The 16,320-nt window shown below is 41.5% G+C and overlaps 1 protein-coding gene across 9 annotated transcripts in view; it reads left to right on the top strand.

Annotated features, from left to right (window-relative positions):
• The window catches only part of vmp1 (vacuole membrane protein 1), a 192,886-nt gene that overhangs the window by 88,805 nt on the left and 87,761 nt on the right, over nt 1–16,320 (top strand). For all 9 annotated transcript variants that reach the window (XM_041196862.1, XM_041196864.1, XM_041196858.1 and 6 more), the window contains exon 6: nt 3,508–3,672. In XM_041196862.1, coding sequence (XP_041052796.1) covers nt 3,508–3,672 — 165 coding nt within the window. The remainder of the gene's footprint in view (nt 1–3,507; nt 3,673–16,320) is intronic.

Here is a 16,320-nt window from a genome sequence, read left to right as displayed (position 1 = left end):
CATCTATGCCTTGAGCTGCTGTCCTCAAAGGACTGAAGTTAAGAAAACTCACTTGGAATTCGACTTGTTCAGGATATCATGTTTCTTTGCCTGGGTCTTTTAAAATCTATATCTCTTCCTGTTGTCTTAACAAAAGTGCAACTGGGAGTTAGATTGATTAGTGGACTTAGAAGTTATCATAGTAGTAATTTGTAGATCTATGTAAGTATTTAAAATCATTTCTCTCCTGAATAAATGTTAATCTAGTTTTATAAAAACCTATAAGATCAGATTGGTGGTCTTATTACTACTGAATTCAAGGTACACATCTTGAAATTTATAAAATTGAAAATTAGTTGTGACAGTTGTTTCAAATTTCTCCCTGGGATTTGAACAGCTCAGCATTTACTGTGTCATAACAACTAACACTGGAGTTGGTTACTGGCCCACTCTTGAAAGTGACACAAGGTGGCTTGCTTTTTTTAATCGCCCATCCTCTTTGTGCATGGGAGGTGGGATACATGGAATTTGCCAATTCCCTTACATAATTTTGGCTAAAATAAAGGACTCCATTTGTGGTTACTGCTTGTGAATGAACATCTAAGCAGTTGTGTTTTTTGTGGGGGAGGTGTGGGATGTGACATTTTTGTTTTGGCAGCCCATCTCTTTGAGCTCCCCCAAAGCCAGTTTTAACTGTTTCTTTAGCCTGAAGGAGAGTGGCGCAGTTTAGTCGCTGTCCTGCATAGGTGATAGAATATAATCGCTAAATGTCAGGGTAAACACACCTTCAGCATGACATACTGGACAATTGCTGACAATATGTCAGTACTTTGTGTATGCACAGTGGCTAGACAAATGCTACAAACTGCATATGGTATTTTGCATCTAGAGTTTGGTTCCTCGCTTTATGCAGGACAGTGACTAAACTGTGCCACTCTCCTTCAGACTAAAGAGACAGTGTTAAAAGTGGCTTTGGGGAAGCTCCGAGATGGGCTGTCAAAACAAAAGTGACAAATTAATTGTTACCCGCCTCACCACCCTCCACAAAAATACAGTTGCGTAGATCTTCATTCACAAGCGGTAATCACTATGTATAAACTTGTGCACTTATTTTAGATTGACAACCAGTGTAGTTATTTATGAAATCTGTACATATTAAGGCCAGCATTGCTTTCAATACCAAATTCAGGCAGAGATGTGAAATCCATGTTAGGGGCAGCATGCACAGTTAAATACTGTTAACTTTTAATATTACTAATAATAATTACTAGGTTTTTGGGTTTTGTCTGTTAATGTACTAATTAATGCATTTGCAATCCTGATCAATATGTCCGTTTTGCTAAGTTGGCAGCACTCCTTTCCTGAGTCAGAAGGTTCTGGGTACAAGCCTCATTCCAACAACTTGAGCACACAATTGGCTGAGAGGTGTTATATATACAGATGTTGAATGAGGCGTACTGAGGCCCTGTCTACTGCTTCAAGTGGATATAAAGGTTGCCATGGTGTTGTTTGAAGCGGAGGCTGTTCTTCGAATATGTTGGCCAACATTCTTCTCTTAGCTAATACTGCCAAACTACATTTTCTAGTTATTAATTTATTTACTATTTATGGATCATGTGCCCAAATTGACTACTCCAATATGTCTAATGATGACTGAATTACCGAAAAGACATTGATTTGGGACATTCTTGGGATATAAAGAGGTGTAAGATAAATGAAAGTTTGTTTGTTCTTGCTGTTTTTCAGCTTCCTCCAAAAGTAGACATTTATTTAGTGAAGTGGCTTTTTAATAAGTATAGTTTAAAGTACAACTAATTGCCAAAAAAGGGGAGGGGGATTCCCATGGATTGCAGCTCATATATAACATTGCATTAAGTACATCAAGCCAAACAGAAAATAATTCACCAGGAATCTATATTTTGCAGAATGATTTATTTATAAAATATGCTGCTGTCTTGAGGAGGAACTTTGGCGGTGAATATAGTCTTGTTTGCTGAGCATTTTAAAAAAAATATATATATATAATTAAGCATCATTATAGGCCTTACATATAATAAGAATGAATGGGAGGATTTCATGCACTCACTTCTTCATCATCGTGCTGCTTGGGTTAGCATAAATGCTGCCTGTTGTTATGACAAGTCCCTGGGCGAGGTCTCCCCAATTTATGGTCCTTGATGAGATACCCCAAATTGTTAACTTCCCGAATGGGACCCCAACTTTGTTATGCTCCTGGGTGGGGAGGAATGAGCTGGCTCCCCTTCTTTATTTAACCCCCTTGTTTGGTTGCAACAAGGTTAATTTTAAAAAAGGACCCCTTCCCTCGTGGATACCTTTTTCCAGTCCAAATGTATTTATGTCTTAGAAGGAGCTAATTTAACCAGGCTATCTTGAGTCAAAGAGTAAGTTTATCAGATACTAAAAACATGAGAAAAATAATGAAAACGCAACACATATTCACACAGATCAGAAATAAGAAGTTGAGCCTGAAACTTTGTTTAAAAAGATGTATGAATCAGTCCTTGGCTTGTCCATTAGGAGTAGATGGCGAATCGTTGTAGCCATTAAGTTGGGTGATTCTAGTAGACTGACTTAGGCAGTTGAGCAGATGATTTGGAGACACTTGGTTCTGCAGGTGAGCTGGAGGAGCTGTCCGGTTCATTTTTGACTGTGGCTTTGCTGACTTGTGACTTGCCTCCAGCAACAGAAAGAGAGAGATCCATTTTTACCTGCAAGCTGCAGGGATGCCTGGTTGTATTCTGCTGTGATCCTCATAGTATTTACTAGAACACAGATCAAGTTTATAGCTGGCTTTTAAACCTATTTCTTTGTGCATTTCTGGAAGAGAAAAAACAAACATGTCTTTCACCCAGAATCTGCTTTCTTCCAACTTGGATAATTTTCACATTGAGATATCACGATATCACTCAACAGGAGATGGTTTCTGCTGAGATGTGGTAATCAGTCTCCATTGTCTTCGCAACCACAGGAAACTAAAGTTCAGTGTTTTGCATCGCATCTCTTTCTTTCAAGTGTTTCTGTCTGAAGTTCCTTGACAACTTTTTAGGTACGATATTCCATGGTCTCTTTAGACTATTTGGTCAAGTATAATCCACGTTGGAATTTTCCAGAAAGTGGTAACTTTACATTCTCAGCCAGCTTTTGCTGGTAGGTTTTTTTTTAAAACATATATCTTACTTAAAAAGTTCAATATGTCCGAAAGTAATTTGGAGCTGTGACCCACTGTCATGACACTGTTTTCTATTCCCCCCTCCTCTTTGTATCACACTCCTGCCCACACTGATGATAACCCAGCTGAGATCAGAAACTTGCCTGTGATAAATTCTTGCATTTATTGTGTTTTAAGGATCCCTCTTGGGGTTAAACATCTAACCATTCTAAAGGGTGATCAGTTTTCCTAACGAATAAAGCTGATAAAGTTTAGCAAATTATAGAAATTCTGAAAGTAATGGATTGAAGAGCTGTTCCCAAGTAATAAAACTTTTATTTCTTGTGCATTATCTTCAGGGTCCACATATCGCTTCAGTGACATTGGCTGCTTATGAATGTAACTCTGTGAATTTCCCAGAACCTCCATACCCAGATAAAATCATCTGTCCTGATGAGAAGCTGGAAGAGACCATCTCTCTATGGGTCATTATCTCCAAAGTCAGGCTGGAGGCCTGCATGTGGGTAAGATTCCCAACATTTAAATTGTTTGTCAATCGTATTTGTATCTTGTACCAGAGTTTGATGTGAACACAACATGTACATGGCTCTAACATTTGACGAATTTTAGGACTGCTCCAAAGAATTGTCCACACAGTCCCTTAGTCTCTAGGTTTTCGCCCTTTATATGCAGTTTGATTTCAGCTGAAGTTGTGGTCAAGGCACTACAAGCGTGCTCTGTACCCTGAATAAGGCACGGGAGATTGGCCAAGTTCCTGCCATGCTATCCAGCAAAGCCTGCATGCATAAAGCCATTGAAAACTGGATTAAATTTGTCTTGTAGTCAAATGCATATCTGATGGTCCCTCTCTAAGCACAAACACAAAGAATGGCCACTTGGGTGAGGTACTCTAGAAAGGACTTGGAAGAGGGGTGGAAACTGGTAGAAAAGGGAGGAAATGGGGAAAAAAATGACCATTATCTCATTCGTTGTTTCTATTGGTCGAGGTGCAATTGACAATCTCCAGTACATTGTCTAAGTGAGCATTCTTTGAGTATGATTCTAAACATTTAACCATAGTGGCTACCACAACTGAGGCTGTTCCTGTCTGTGCATATGTATTTTATTCCCCTTAATCAGGGAAGGTATTAACTCTAGCTGACATTTAAAAAGAAAAAATTTCCTTCTTTGTTCGAAGTGGAATGAGATTTAATGCCCATCAGTTCCACTGAAATCGGTTAACTCTGCATAGACTATAGGTCAAACTCGGACCTGACTTTTCTGTATGGTTCAGGGCCATGTACAATGCATATACCCACTCATAAAGCAGGAGATTAGAACTTCACGCTGTTCCTAATTGTCTGAAATTGTGTCAGACACTAGCAGATAAAAGAAGGATGAGATTAGTTGTAAGCAGCTATAGGGCTACACTGTGCCAGAAATCTGATTCAATATTGACCGTTTGAGTAATAAGTACAAAATTTTTGCATCTTTTCTGTTCATGTCCAAATTAATAGTGACTACAACTGCAGGAAGTGTCACCTGCTGCAGAAACTTGAGCTCCGGGTTGCACAACTTGACCGGTGGCTGGAGTCACAGTGGTGCATCCGCAAAGCTGAGGATTATGTGGATAGCACGTTTAGAGAGGTAGTCACAATGCAGCTAAGAGGTACACAGACAGAGAGGGAATGGGTGACCGCCAGAGTATCTAAGAGAAACAGGCTGGTAGTACAGGAATCCCCTGAGACTATCTTGTCCTCTAACTGCTTTTCCATTTTGGATACTGGTGAGTGAAATTGTCCCTCAGAAGACTATAGCAAGAGCCAAGTTCGTGGTATTACTGATGGGTCAGCTGCACAGGAGGGGAGGAGGAAGAGTGGAAGTGCTATAGTGGTAGAGAATTCCATAGTTAGAGAAGCGGAGAGGTGTTTCTGCAGCCAAGAAACGTGACTCCAGGATGATATGTTGCCTCCCTGATGTCAGGGTCAATGATGCCATAGTGCAGCTGCAAGGCATTCTTTTGGAGGAAAGCAAGGAGCCAAAGATTGTGGTCCACATTTGGACCAATGACATAGGCAGAAAAAGGGATGAGGTCCTGAAAGCAGATTTTAGGGAGTTAGGAAGGAAATTGAAAAGCAGGACCTCCAGAGCAGATGACTCCCAATGCTATGTGCTAGTGAGCATAAGAATAGGAAGATTCAGCAGTTCAATATGTGGCTGGAGAAATGGAGTAAGAGGGAGGGCTTTAGATTTATGAGGCATTGGGACCAGTTCTGGGGCAGGTGGGACCTGTACAAGAAGGACGATTTACACCTTAATAGGACTGGGACTAATGTCCTCACAGGGATGTTTGCTCGTGCTGTTGGGGAGGGTTTAAACTAGAATGGCAGGGGGGGGTGGGAACCTGAGGGGAATGGGAACCTGAGGGGAATTCGAAGAGGAGAGGAGAAAAACAGGCAGTGGGAAATAGAGAAGTATTAACTGATGAGTATATATCACAGAGTAATATCAAGGTAAATAGAATACTTAGAGAGTTTGATAGAACTAGAGTGGGCTATAGTCAATCATTAGATGGGGTCAGAGCAAGGGGGTAAGTTTAAAAAGCCTAAATCAGGATTAATGTGCATGTATGTGAATGCACGGTGCGTGGCTACTAAGATTGGCGAACTCCAGGAACAGGTTGACAAATGGAACTATGATATTATTGCTATAACAGAGACCTGGTTCAAAGAAGGGCAGGACTGGGCATTAAATATTCCTGGGTACAAGATATTTAGGAGAGATAGGAACGGAAGGAAAGGAGTGGGGGGGATGGCAGTATTGATTAAAGATGATATTACAGAACTGGAAAGAGGATGGTCCAGAGGGGTTGAAGATGGAATATCTCTGTCTAGAGGTAAGGAATGAAAAAGGCGCAATAACATTGATCGGTGTAGTATATAGACGACCAACTAATGGAAGGGAAAGAAATTAGAGGTGCAAGAATTATAGAGTAATTATAATGGAGACATCAATTATCCAAATAGAGACTGGGATAGGAATAGTGCAAAGTGATGAGAAGGGCAAGAGTTCCTGGTGTGTGATCAAGATAATCTTTTGCAGCAGTATGTTTCTGGCCCAATGAGAGGGCAGGCACTGTTGGACCTGGTCCTGGGGAATGAGTTGGCCCAAGTGGATCAAATAACAGTGAGAGAGCATTTAGGAGACAATGAACATCGTATCATAAGATTTAGGTTGGCAATGGAGAAGGACAAGGAGCAATCCAGACCAGGGATAATTAAGTGGGGGAAAGCCAACTTCGATGGGATGAGAATGCATCTGAGTTGAATGAGTTGGCAAAAAAGACAGTGGCTGAACAATGGGCTACCTTCAAAGAGATAGTATTGCAAGCAATGTCAAGGTATATTCTCTTGAAGGGGAAAAGTAGGACAAATAAATCTAGAACACCCTGGATGACAAGAGCAAAAGAGGTGAAGATGAAAAGGAAGAAGTACACGTATGATAGATTTCAGATAGAAAATACAATGGAGGATCAGGCTGAATATAAAAGGACCAGAGGGGAAGTGAAAAACTAATCATTAAAGTAAGACAGGAGCATGAAAAGAGACTAGCAGCTAACAAAAGGGAATCCCAAGGTCTTCCATAAGCATGTAAATAATAAAAGGGTGGTAAAAGAAAGGGTAGGGCTAATTAGGGATTAAAAAAACAGACTTGCATTTGGAGGAAGGAGAAGTAGCAGAGGTATTAAATGAGTACTTTACAAAGGAAGAGGATGTTACCCAGGCTGAGATGAGAGAGGAGGTAACTGCTACACTTGAGGAATTTACAATTTACAGTTGAGAAGGAGGAGGTGTTAGAAAGGCAATCTTTATATAAGTGGGATGCATCTAAGGATACTGAGGGAAGTCAGAGTGGAAATTTCAGAGGCACTGGTGATAATCTTCAATTCAGCCTGAGGGTTGGAGAATTGTGAATGTTACACCCTTGTTCAAATAAGAGTGCAAAGATAATGCTGGCAACTACAGACCAATCAGTTTGACATCAGTGGTAGGGAAACCTCTGGAAATTATTGTTCAGGGCAAAGTCAATAGTCACTTAGACAGCTGCAGGTTAATTAAGGAAAGCCAGCATGGATTCATTAAAGGAAAATCATGTTTAACTAACTTTTTGGAGTGTTTTGAGGTGGTAGCAGAGAAAGTTGATGAGGCCGATGCTGTTGATGTGATGTATATGGATTTTCAAAAGGCATTTGATACAGTGATACACAACAGACTTGAGTAAAATTCTAGCTTATGGAATAAAAGGGAAAGTAAGCTCTTGGGTAAGAAATTGGCTGAGTGGCCGGAAACAGTAGTGATAAATGGTTATTTTTCAGATTGGAGGAAGGTTTGTAGTGAAATTCCCCAGGGGTCAATGTTGGGACCCTTGCTGCTCTTGATTATATATCAATGACCTAGACTGGTGTGCAGGGCGTGATTTCAAAATTTGCGGATGATACGAAGATTGGAAGTGTTATCTATGATGAGGACCGTCTTGAACTTCAAAAGGTCATAGTCAAATTGGTGGATTGGGCAGACAAATGGCAGATGAAGTCAGTGCAGAGAAATGTGAGGTGATTCATTTTGGCAGGAAGAATGTAGAGAGACAGTATAAAAGGAGAAACTCTAAAGGAGGTGCAGGGACAAATGGACCTTGGTGTATAAGTACATAAGTCATTGTAGGTGGTGGGGCATGTTGAGAGATCAGTTAATAAAGCATATGGAATCCTAGGTTTTGTTAATAGGGGCATTGAGAACACATGTAATGAAGTGATGTTGAACTTGTGTAAGGCACTAGTTAGGCTTCATATGGAGTACTGTGTCTAGCTCTTGGTGCCATACTTATGGAAGGATGTGAAGGCATTGGAGAGAGCATAGAGAAGATTCACAAGAATGATTCCAGGGGTAAAGAACTGTATCTCTAGGGATAGATTGGAGAGGTTGGGTATGTTTTCCTTGGAGAAAAGAAGGCTCAGAAAAGATTTGACAGAGGTATTCAGAATCCTGAGGCATATGGGCAGGGTAAATAGTCAGAAACTGTTCTCCCTCAAGAGTACATCAAGAACTGGAAGGCACAGATTCAAAATAATGGGCAAAAGGAGTAGAAGTGACATGTGAAAATTTTTTTGCACCCAGAGGGTAGTTGGAATCTGGGTCCAGCTTCCTGAAAAGATGGTGGAGGAAGGTTCAATTGACGTATTCAAAAGGGAATTGGATTGCTATATGAAAAAATGTGCAAGGTAACAGGGATAAGGCAGGGGAATGGGATTTGATAGATTGAAGTGCTGACTCAATGGGCTGAATGGCCTCCTTCTGCCTTGTAAAGATTCTGATTCTGTGAGATCAAGAGTTTGATTCCTTAAGTGTGTGATCATTATCCTTAATGAATTAATCCGGCCAATTACTGTCCCATCTGTCTACTGTCAATCGTCAGCAAAGTGATAGTATTGTCACTGACATGTTCCATCAAGCAGCACTTTCTTAGCAATAACTTGTTTGCCGATACTCAGTTTGGTTCCGCCAGGACCACTCAACCTCAGATTATAGCCTTGGCCCAATCATTAACAAAAGAACTAAATTCCGGAGGTGAAGTGAGAGTTACTGCCATTGACATCAAGGTAGCACTTGACTGAGTGTGATATCAAGGAGTCCTTGCAGAATTGAAGTCAATGGTAATCAGTTGTAGAGGGGTGTGGGAGGCTTCCACTTGTTGAAGTCATACCTAGCATAAAAGAAGGTGATTGTGGTTGTTGGAGGCCAGTCATCTCAGTCCCAGGACATCGCTGCAGGAGTTCCTCAAGGTAAGATTGATGGGCTGGTAATTGGTTGGTTTGAGTTTGTCCTGCTTTTTGTGGGCAGGACTTACCTGGACAATTTTCCACATTGTTGGGTAGATGCCAGTGTTGTGGCTGTGCTGGACAGCTTGACTAAGGGAATGCTGGTCCTGGAGCAAGCATCTTCAGAAGTATATCTGGGATGTTGTGAGGGCCCTTAGCTTTTGCCGTACCCAGTGCATGCGGCTGTTTCTTAATGTCATGTGGAGTGAATCGAATTAGCTGAAGACTGGTATCTGTAATGCTGGGGATCTCGGGAGGAGGCTGAGATGGGTCATCCACTTGGCACTTCTGGCTAAAGGTGTTTGCAAATACAAACATATGAATTAGGAGCAGAAGTAGACCACTTTGCCCCTCAAGCCTGCTCTGCCATTCAATAAGATCGTGGCTGACCTGATTTTCAACCCCTCTTCCTGCCTACCACTGATAGCCTTTCGTCCCCTTGCCTATCAAGAATCTATCTACCTCCACTTTAAAGATATTCAAGGATTGTGCTTCAGCCACCCTTTTGAGGAAGAGAATTCCAAACTTTCACAACCCTTAGAAAAAATTTCATCTCATCTATCCTAAATCGGTGACCCCTTATTTTGAAACAGTGACCCCGAGTTCTAGATTCTCCCAAAAGAAGAAATATCCTTTCCACACACCCTGTCAAGTCCCCTCAGGATCTTATATGTTTCAGTCAAGTTGCCTCTTACTATTCTAAACTCCAAAAGATACAAACCTAGCCTGTCTAGCTTTTCCTCATAAGCTGCCCATTCCAGGTATTAATCTGGTAAACCTTCTCTGACCACCTCATGCATTTACATCTTTCCTTAAATAAGGAGACCAATACTGTACACAGTACTCCAGATGTGGTCACATCAATGCCTTGTATAACTGAAGCATAACCTCCCTACTCTTGTATTAAATTCCCCTTGCAATAAACAATAACATTCTATTAGCTTTGCTAATTATTTACTGCACCTGCGTACTAACCTTTTGTGATTCATGCACGAGGACACCCTGATCCGTCTATCTTAGAGCTCTTCAATCCCTCACCATTTAGATAATACGCCTCTTTATTTTTATTCGTCCTACCAAAACGGATGACCTCACATTTGCCTACATTATACTCCATTTGCTTTATCTTTGCCCACTTGGTTAACCTTTCTGTATCCTTTTGTAGCCTCCTTGTGTCCTCTTCACAACTTTCTTTCCAATCTATCTTTGTGTCACCAGCAAATTTAACAACCATATCATTGATCCCTTCATCCATATCTTTTATATAAATTGTAAAGATTTGAGGCCCCAGCACTGATTCCTGTGGCACACTACTTGTCATGTCCAGAAAATGAGCCATTTATGCCTACTCTGTTTCCTGTTAGTTAGTCAATCTTCTATTCATGCCAATATGTTACCCCCTATACCACGAGCTTTTGTGTTCCATAATAATCTTTGATGAGGCACCTTATCTGAAAATCTAAGTGCAGTACATCCACCGGATCCCCTTTATCCACGGCACATGTTACTTCTTCAAAGAACTCCAGCAAATTGGTTAAACATGATTTCCCTTTCACAAAGCCATTTTGACTGTGCCTGATTACCTTGAATTTATCTAAGTGCCCTGTTATAACCTCTTTAATAATAGCTTCTAATATCTTCCCTATGACTGATGTTAAGCTAGCTGGTCTATACTTTCCTGCTTTCTGTCTTCCTCCCTTTTTGAGTAAAGTTATTAGTTATTAGCTAATGTGATAAATGCTCTAATCTTACCTTTCGTATCGACGTGGATGGGCGTATTTTGAAGCCCTCTCCAATGAGTTATTTAATTGTCCACTGACGACTGGGTGTGGCAGGACTGTAGAGCTTTGATTCATTGAGTGATTGTTTTGCTCTGTCTATGCTGATTTTGCTGGTTAGCATGCTTGTATTCCTGTGTTGGCACCTCATTTTTAGGTATACTTGATGCTGCTCCTGACATGTTTTTCTGCACTCTTCATTGAACCAAGTTTTATCCTCTGGCTTGATCATAATGGTGGAGTGAGGGATATGCTGACCAATGAGGTTATAGATTGTGTTGAATACAATTCCGATGCTGCTCATAGGCCACAGCACCTCATGGATATCCAGTTTTGTGCTGCTGGATCTGTCCTGAATCTGTTCCATTTAGCACAGTGGTAGTACCACACAACAAAATTAAGGATACCTCAGCGCAAAGAAGGGACTTCGTCTGCACAAGGACTGTGTGTGATCACTCCCACCAATACTGTCATATACAGAAGTATCTGTAACAGGTAGATTGGTCAGGGTGAGATCAAGATGGGTTTTGCTCTTGTTGGTTCTCTCACCAGCTACCTCAGGCTTAGTCTGGCAGACATATTCTTCAGGACTTAGCCAGCTTGGTCAGTAGTGATACTGCTGAGCTACGCATGGTGATGTACATTGAAGTCCCCCACCTAGAGTACATTCTGTGCCCTTGCTAACTTCAGTGCTTCTTTCAAGTGGTGCTCAACGCTGAGAACTCCTAGGTCCAGTGCCTCCTGACTGTATAGCACTGTGCTGCTATCTCTGGTGGATTTGGCCTGCTGGCAGAACTGGACATACCGAGGGATGGTATTAGAGGAGTCTAAGATATTGGCTGTAAGGTATGATTTGGTGAGAATGACTGCCAGTCTATTGCTTGACAGGACTCTGGCACAGCTTTCCCGACATTGGCACAATCCCCAGGTATTAATGAGGAGGACTTTGCAGGGTTGAGTGGGCAGGGTGTGTCTTTGTTGTTTCCAGTGTCTTGTAGTGGGTTGTGAATATGTACATAAAAGATTTCCTACTGAATTTGAAGTCCCCTCCCATCTACCACCATAATTTGTCATTACTTTCTTAGCAAAATTAACTGCAAATGTGTGTGAAATGCAATCGGTGCTAGACTGACATAACTAGGCTGATGGTTTGGTCTTTTTGTACTCTAGGGGAATCAAGGGATTTGGGGATCAGACATCAAAGTGGAATTGAGGTCAGAGATCTTACTGAATGGTAGAGCAAGTTCAAGATATGGCCTGCTGGTGCTCCAATTTCTTATTTTCTTAGGTTCATAGCATGCACTTTGTGTGCTGTACATGTCTTGCTTGAAGTTGCATGTTTGGATCCAGCCTTTTGGTGGGTAAAGAAATGGAGACTATGCAGGTTGCTTTTTTTCTATATAAAGGGTCAACTTCCAACAAGTCCCTATGTGCAGCCTTTTTTTTTTTACTACAGCAATGCCAATCCTTTCACACTTGTTGGACACAACAAAGACCGCTGTGTGCCATTATGGTTTTTTAAAAATTCTTTCACAGCACATGGGTGTCATTGGCTAGGCCAGCATTTGTTGCCCATCCCTCATTGCCTTGAGAATGTGGTGGTGAGTTGCCCTCATGAACTGCTGCAGTCCATGTGGCGTAGGTACAGTCAGTGCTGTGAGGGAGGGAGCTCCAGGATTTTTCCCGATGACAGTGAAAGAATGGTGATGTAGTTCCAAGTCAGAATGTTATGTGGCTTGGAGGGGAACTTGCAGGTGGTGGTGTTCCCCTGCATCTACTGCCCCTCTCTTCTCTGTGGTGGAGGTCGCGGTTTTGGAATTTGCTGTCAAAGGAGCCTTGGTGAATTACAGTAGTGTTTCTTGTAGATAATACATACTGCTGCCACTGTACGTTAGTGGTGGAGGGAATGAATGTTTAAGGTGGTGGATAGGGTGCCAATTAAGTGGGCTGCCTCGTCCTAAATGATGTCGAGCTTCTTGAGTGTTGTTGGAGCTGCACTCATCCAGGCAAGTGGAGAGTATTCTATCATATTTCTGCTTTGTAGATGGTGGATAGGCTTTGGGGAGTCAGGGGGTGAGTCCTCTCTGCAGAATTTCCAGCTTCTGACCTCCTCTTGTAGCCACAGTATTTATATGACAGGTCAATTCAGTTTCTGGTCAATGGGAGCCCCGAGGGTGTTGATAGTGGGGGATTCAGCGATGCTAATGCCAATGAATGTCATGGGGAGATGGTTGGATTCTCTTTTGTTAGAGATGGTCCTTGCTTGGCAATTGTGTGGCATGAATGTAACTTGCCACTTAACAGCCGAAGCTGAAGGTTGTTCAGGTCTTGCTGCATATAGGCACGGACTGCTTCAGTATCTGAGCAGCAGTGAATGGTATTGAACATTGTGCAGTCTTCAGCAAACAACCCTACTTTTGACCTTACGATGGAGTGAAGTTCATTGATGAAACAGCTGAAGATGGTTGGCCTAGGGCACACTCTGAGGAACTCCTGCAGTGATATTCCGGGATCAAGATGATTGATCTCCAACAACCATAACCATCTTCCTTTGTACTAGCTGTGACTCCAACCAGTGAAGAGTTTTCCCCCTGATTCCCATTGACTTCAGTTTTGCTAGGGCTGCTTGGTACCGCATTAGGTCAAATGCAGTCTTGATGTCAATGGCTGTCACTCTCACCTCACCTCTTTGAGTTTAACCCTTCTGTCCATATTTGGACTAAGAAGGCTGTGATGAGGTCAGGAGCTGAGTAGTCCTGGTGGAATCACACTGTTCGTTCCCTAAAGATCAAGGCCAGCCAATGAAAGCAGACTCAAGTTACACTCCCAAGACATTTTTCACAGAACAAGATCACAATATTTCCCTGTGTATAATCTTCAATATCCCACCATCATAGTGTAAGCTAAGTGCTTGAGCTGCAACTGTAGACAATTTTACTTTTAATTAAAAAAAAGAGGATTAAGTGTTGGTGATTCTCAAACATGAAGTTTGTAAACTGTAAATAATTGTCGGTTGCAATTAGCCTGCCTTTATTTCTTTTTTGTGTGCTGAATTTAGTGATGTTCAGAATAAGGGCAGCTTCTCTTTTACTGGCTTTTCTCATGATATACAGATTTAAAAAATAAATGAGATCTAATCTTTCTCCCCACTGCCCTTTTCTCCAGTTTTACACTAAAAATAAAACTCAGGTTTTTAAATTGGAAATAGAAACTTGACCTAATGGCCCTTAATAGTTCCCTTCCAGTGAAATAGTGTTGACCAAGATGGCGGAACCAGCTGTAGTGCAGTACCAGTACATTCATATCATCTATTTGTTACTTTTACCTCTACTTCAAACCTCCAACCTAGATATGTTTAAACAGAGTTTCCTCTCAAGTCCAAACTGTCACAGCTGAACTAAAATTTGCCAAGGGTTTATGTTTGAGTGGAAAAATTCAATGTACCATTTTCAAAGTGTCAGACTTCCCCTAAGGGATTTAATGTACAAATTTGAGGGAAAATATATGCCATATACACGAGTATAATTTGCATCCCTTCCTTCAAAGATCTATGATTCCTGTACAAAATTAGGGACCACAAAGCAATATCTCTGGCTGCTAAAATTTTCACCATGTTAACTGGCATTTAGTTGGATACTGGTGACAGCTGCAGGGAGAGGAGATTTAATATCTGCAGCAGAAGCCAGGGTTGAAGTCAGAAGGAAGAGTGGTGTTTAAATATTGGGTGTTGCACAGTGGATCAACAAAAGATAGGAATACACTGGTTGAATTGAAAATGACACCAGGCAACACAGTGAAAATTTTGGTGGTTACAAGTCTTCATACACTATCCCTTAGGTTAATTGAAGGAGGAAGATCTTTGGGCTTATTCATGAGTAAATATGGGATGTGTTTTTCCTTAATCTTAGATACTGAATCTGTCAGGGGGAACTTGGAACTTTTAGAAAGATCAGTTGAATTATTTCACTCCAATCATCTGGCAGCTGCGATGAGGAGACATGTAGCTATAAAATTGCACCTGGGGGACAGGTTCTCTTGCATCTTCCAGGGAGTACCCAGTGATGCCGTGTTCACTTCAGCCATCACTATTCATAGTTGCAAGCTACAACATGCTGGTTCACCAGATTAATCCCTGGGACGACAGGATTGTTTTATGAGACGAGACCGAGGAAACTGGGCCTGTATTCTATAGAGTTTTGAAAAATGAGAGGCGATTTTATTGAAACTTACAAAATTCTTACAGGTGTGACAAGGTAGATGTATATAGAATGCTTCCCCTGGATGGTGAGTCTAGAGCCGGGGACACAATCTTAGAATAAGGAGTGGGCCATTTAAGACTGAGATAGGGAGGAATTTCTTCACTAAGAGGGTGGTGAATCTTTGGAATTCTCTGCCCCAGAGGGCTGTGGAAGCTCAACCATTCAGCATGTTCAAGACAGAAATTGACGGATTTCTGGATCCGAATAACATCAAGGGATATGGAGATAGTGGGGAAAATTGGTGTAGAGGTAGATGATCCGCCATGATCTTTTTGAATGGTGGAGCAGGCTTGATGGGCCAATTGCCCTAGTCCTGTTCCTATGTTCCTATGCATGTGAAAATGTATGTAGCCACAACAATTTGAACTCCTTGGTGGTTGGGGGAGTGGGTGTGGTTGGCTCAGTTGACTGGAGGGCCGGTGTGGATCAGGTTGCCAACAGCATGGGTTTTGATCCCTGTTCTGGCTGGGCTGGATTCGGACCTGCCTCCTTGTGCTACCCATGGTGGAGGCCATAGCAGTGGGCGTAGGACCTGCCTTTGGCCAGAGAAGTCAAAAAGAGAAGATGATTCCATGTTCAATGCATAATTTTAGCTCCTTAAACTGTAAATCAAGGCCTAATGGAAAAAATGTACACTATTTGCATCAATTTTTTCAATTGTGAAATCTAAAATTCTTTGCTGGCTTTTGGTAGTGCAGTATGTTGGAACTCCAAGTGCTACCAGCTTAATGTACGATGAGTTCATACCTTGCCTGCACTGCTGACGAAAGAAGTCAGAGGGGTGAGTAGAAGGATAAACCCAAAGAGGGGTACTTTTCCCTTACTGCAGTCATGTGCCTTTTGAAGTACAAATGGTGCCTAACCCCAGAAGGCAAGAGAAGAAAACTGTTTGGAAGCAGAGAATTTTGCTCAACAACAAAACAAATCTTTGGCTAGGCTTGTTTCTTTCCCTCTTGACAAAAGCATTCACTTCTTGTCTAAGTCTAAGAGTCCTTTCCCCATAGCTAGTTTTCTTATATTTTTAATTAGTTCTTGTGTCAAACAAGTGCTTCTTTTGCCTTTTAAACTCTGGTGTTGGTTGTGAACACAGACTTCATTCAATTCAATGTATAATGCATTATAAATCTCAAATTTCTGCCTTCTGTCAGCTTATTTCGTTTATGAATTTCTGTATCTGCATTTGTACTGGAAAATGTCTTTGTAAATTTGCCACACTGTAATTATACCTCCCTGCCAGTGTAGGTGCGGCTGTGCCGCCTC

The sequence above is a fragment of the Carcharodon carcharias genome, chromosome 10 (genome assembly GCF_017639515.1).
Source record: "Carcharodon carcharias isolate sCarCar2 chromosome 10, sCarCar2.pri, whole genome shotgun sequence".
In the NCBI taxonomy this organism is placed as follows: domain Eukaryota; kingdom Metazoa; phylum Chordata; class Chondrichthyes; order Lamniformes; family Lamnidae; genus Carcharodon; species Carcharodon carcharias.
The sequence above is the reverse complement of the archived record's forward strand: the minus strand, read 5'-3'. Positions and strand labels throughout refer to the sequence as shown.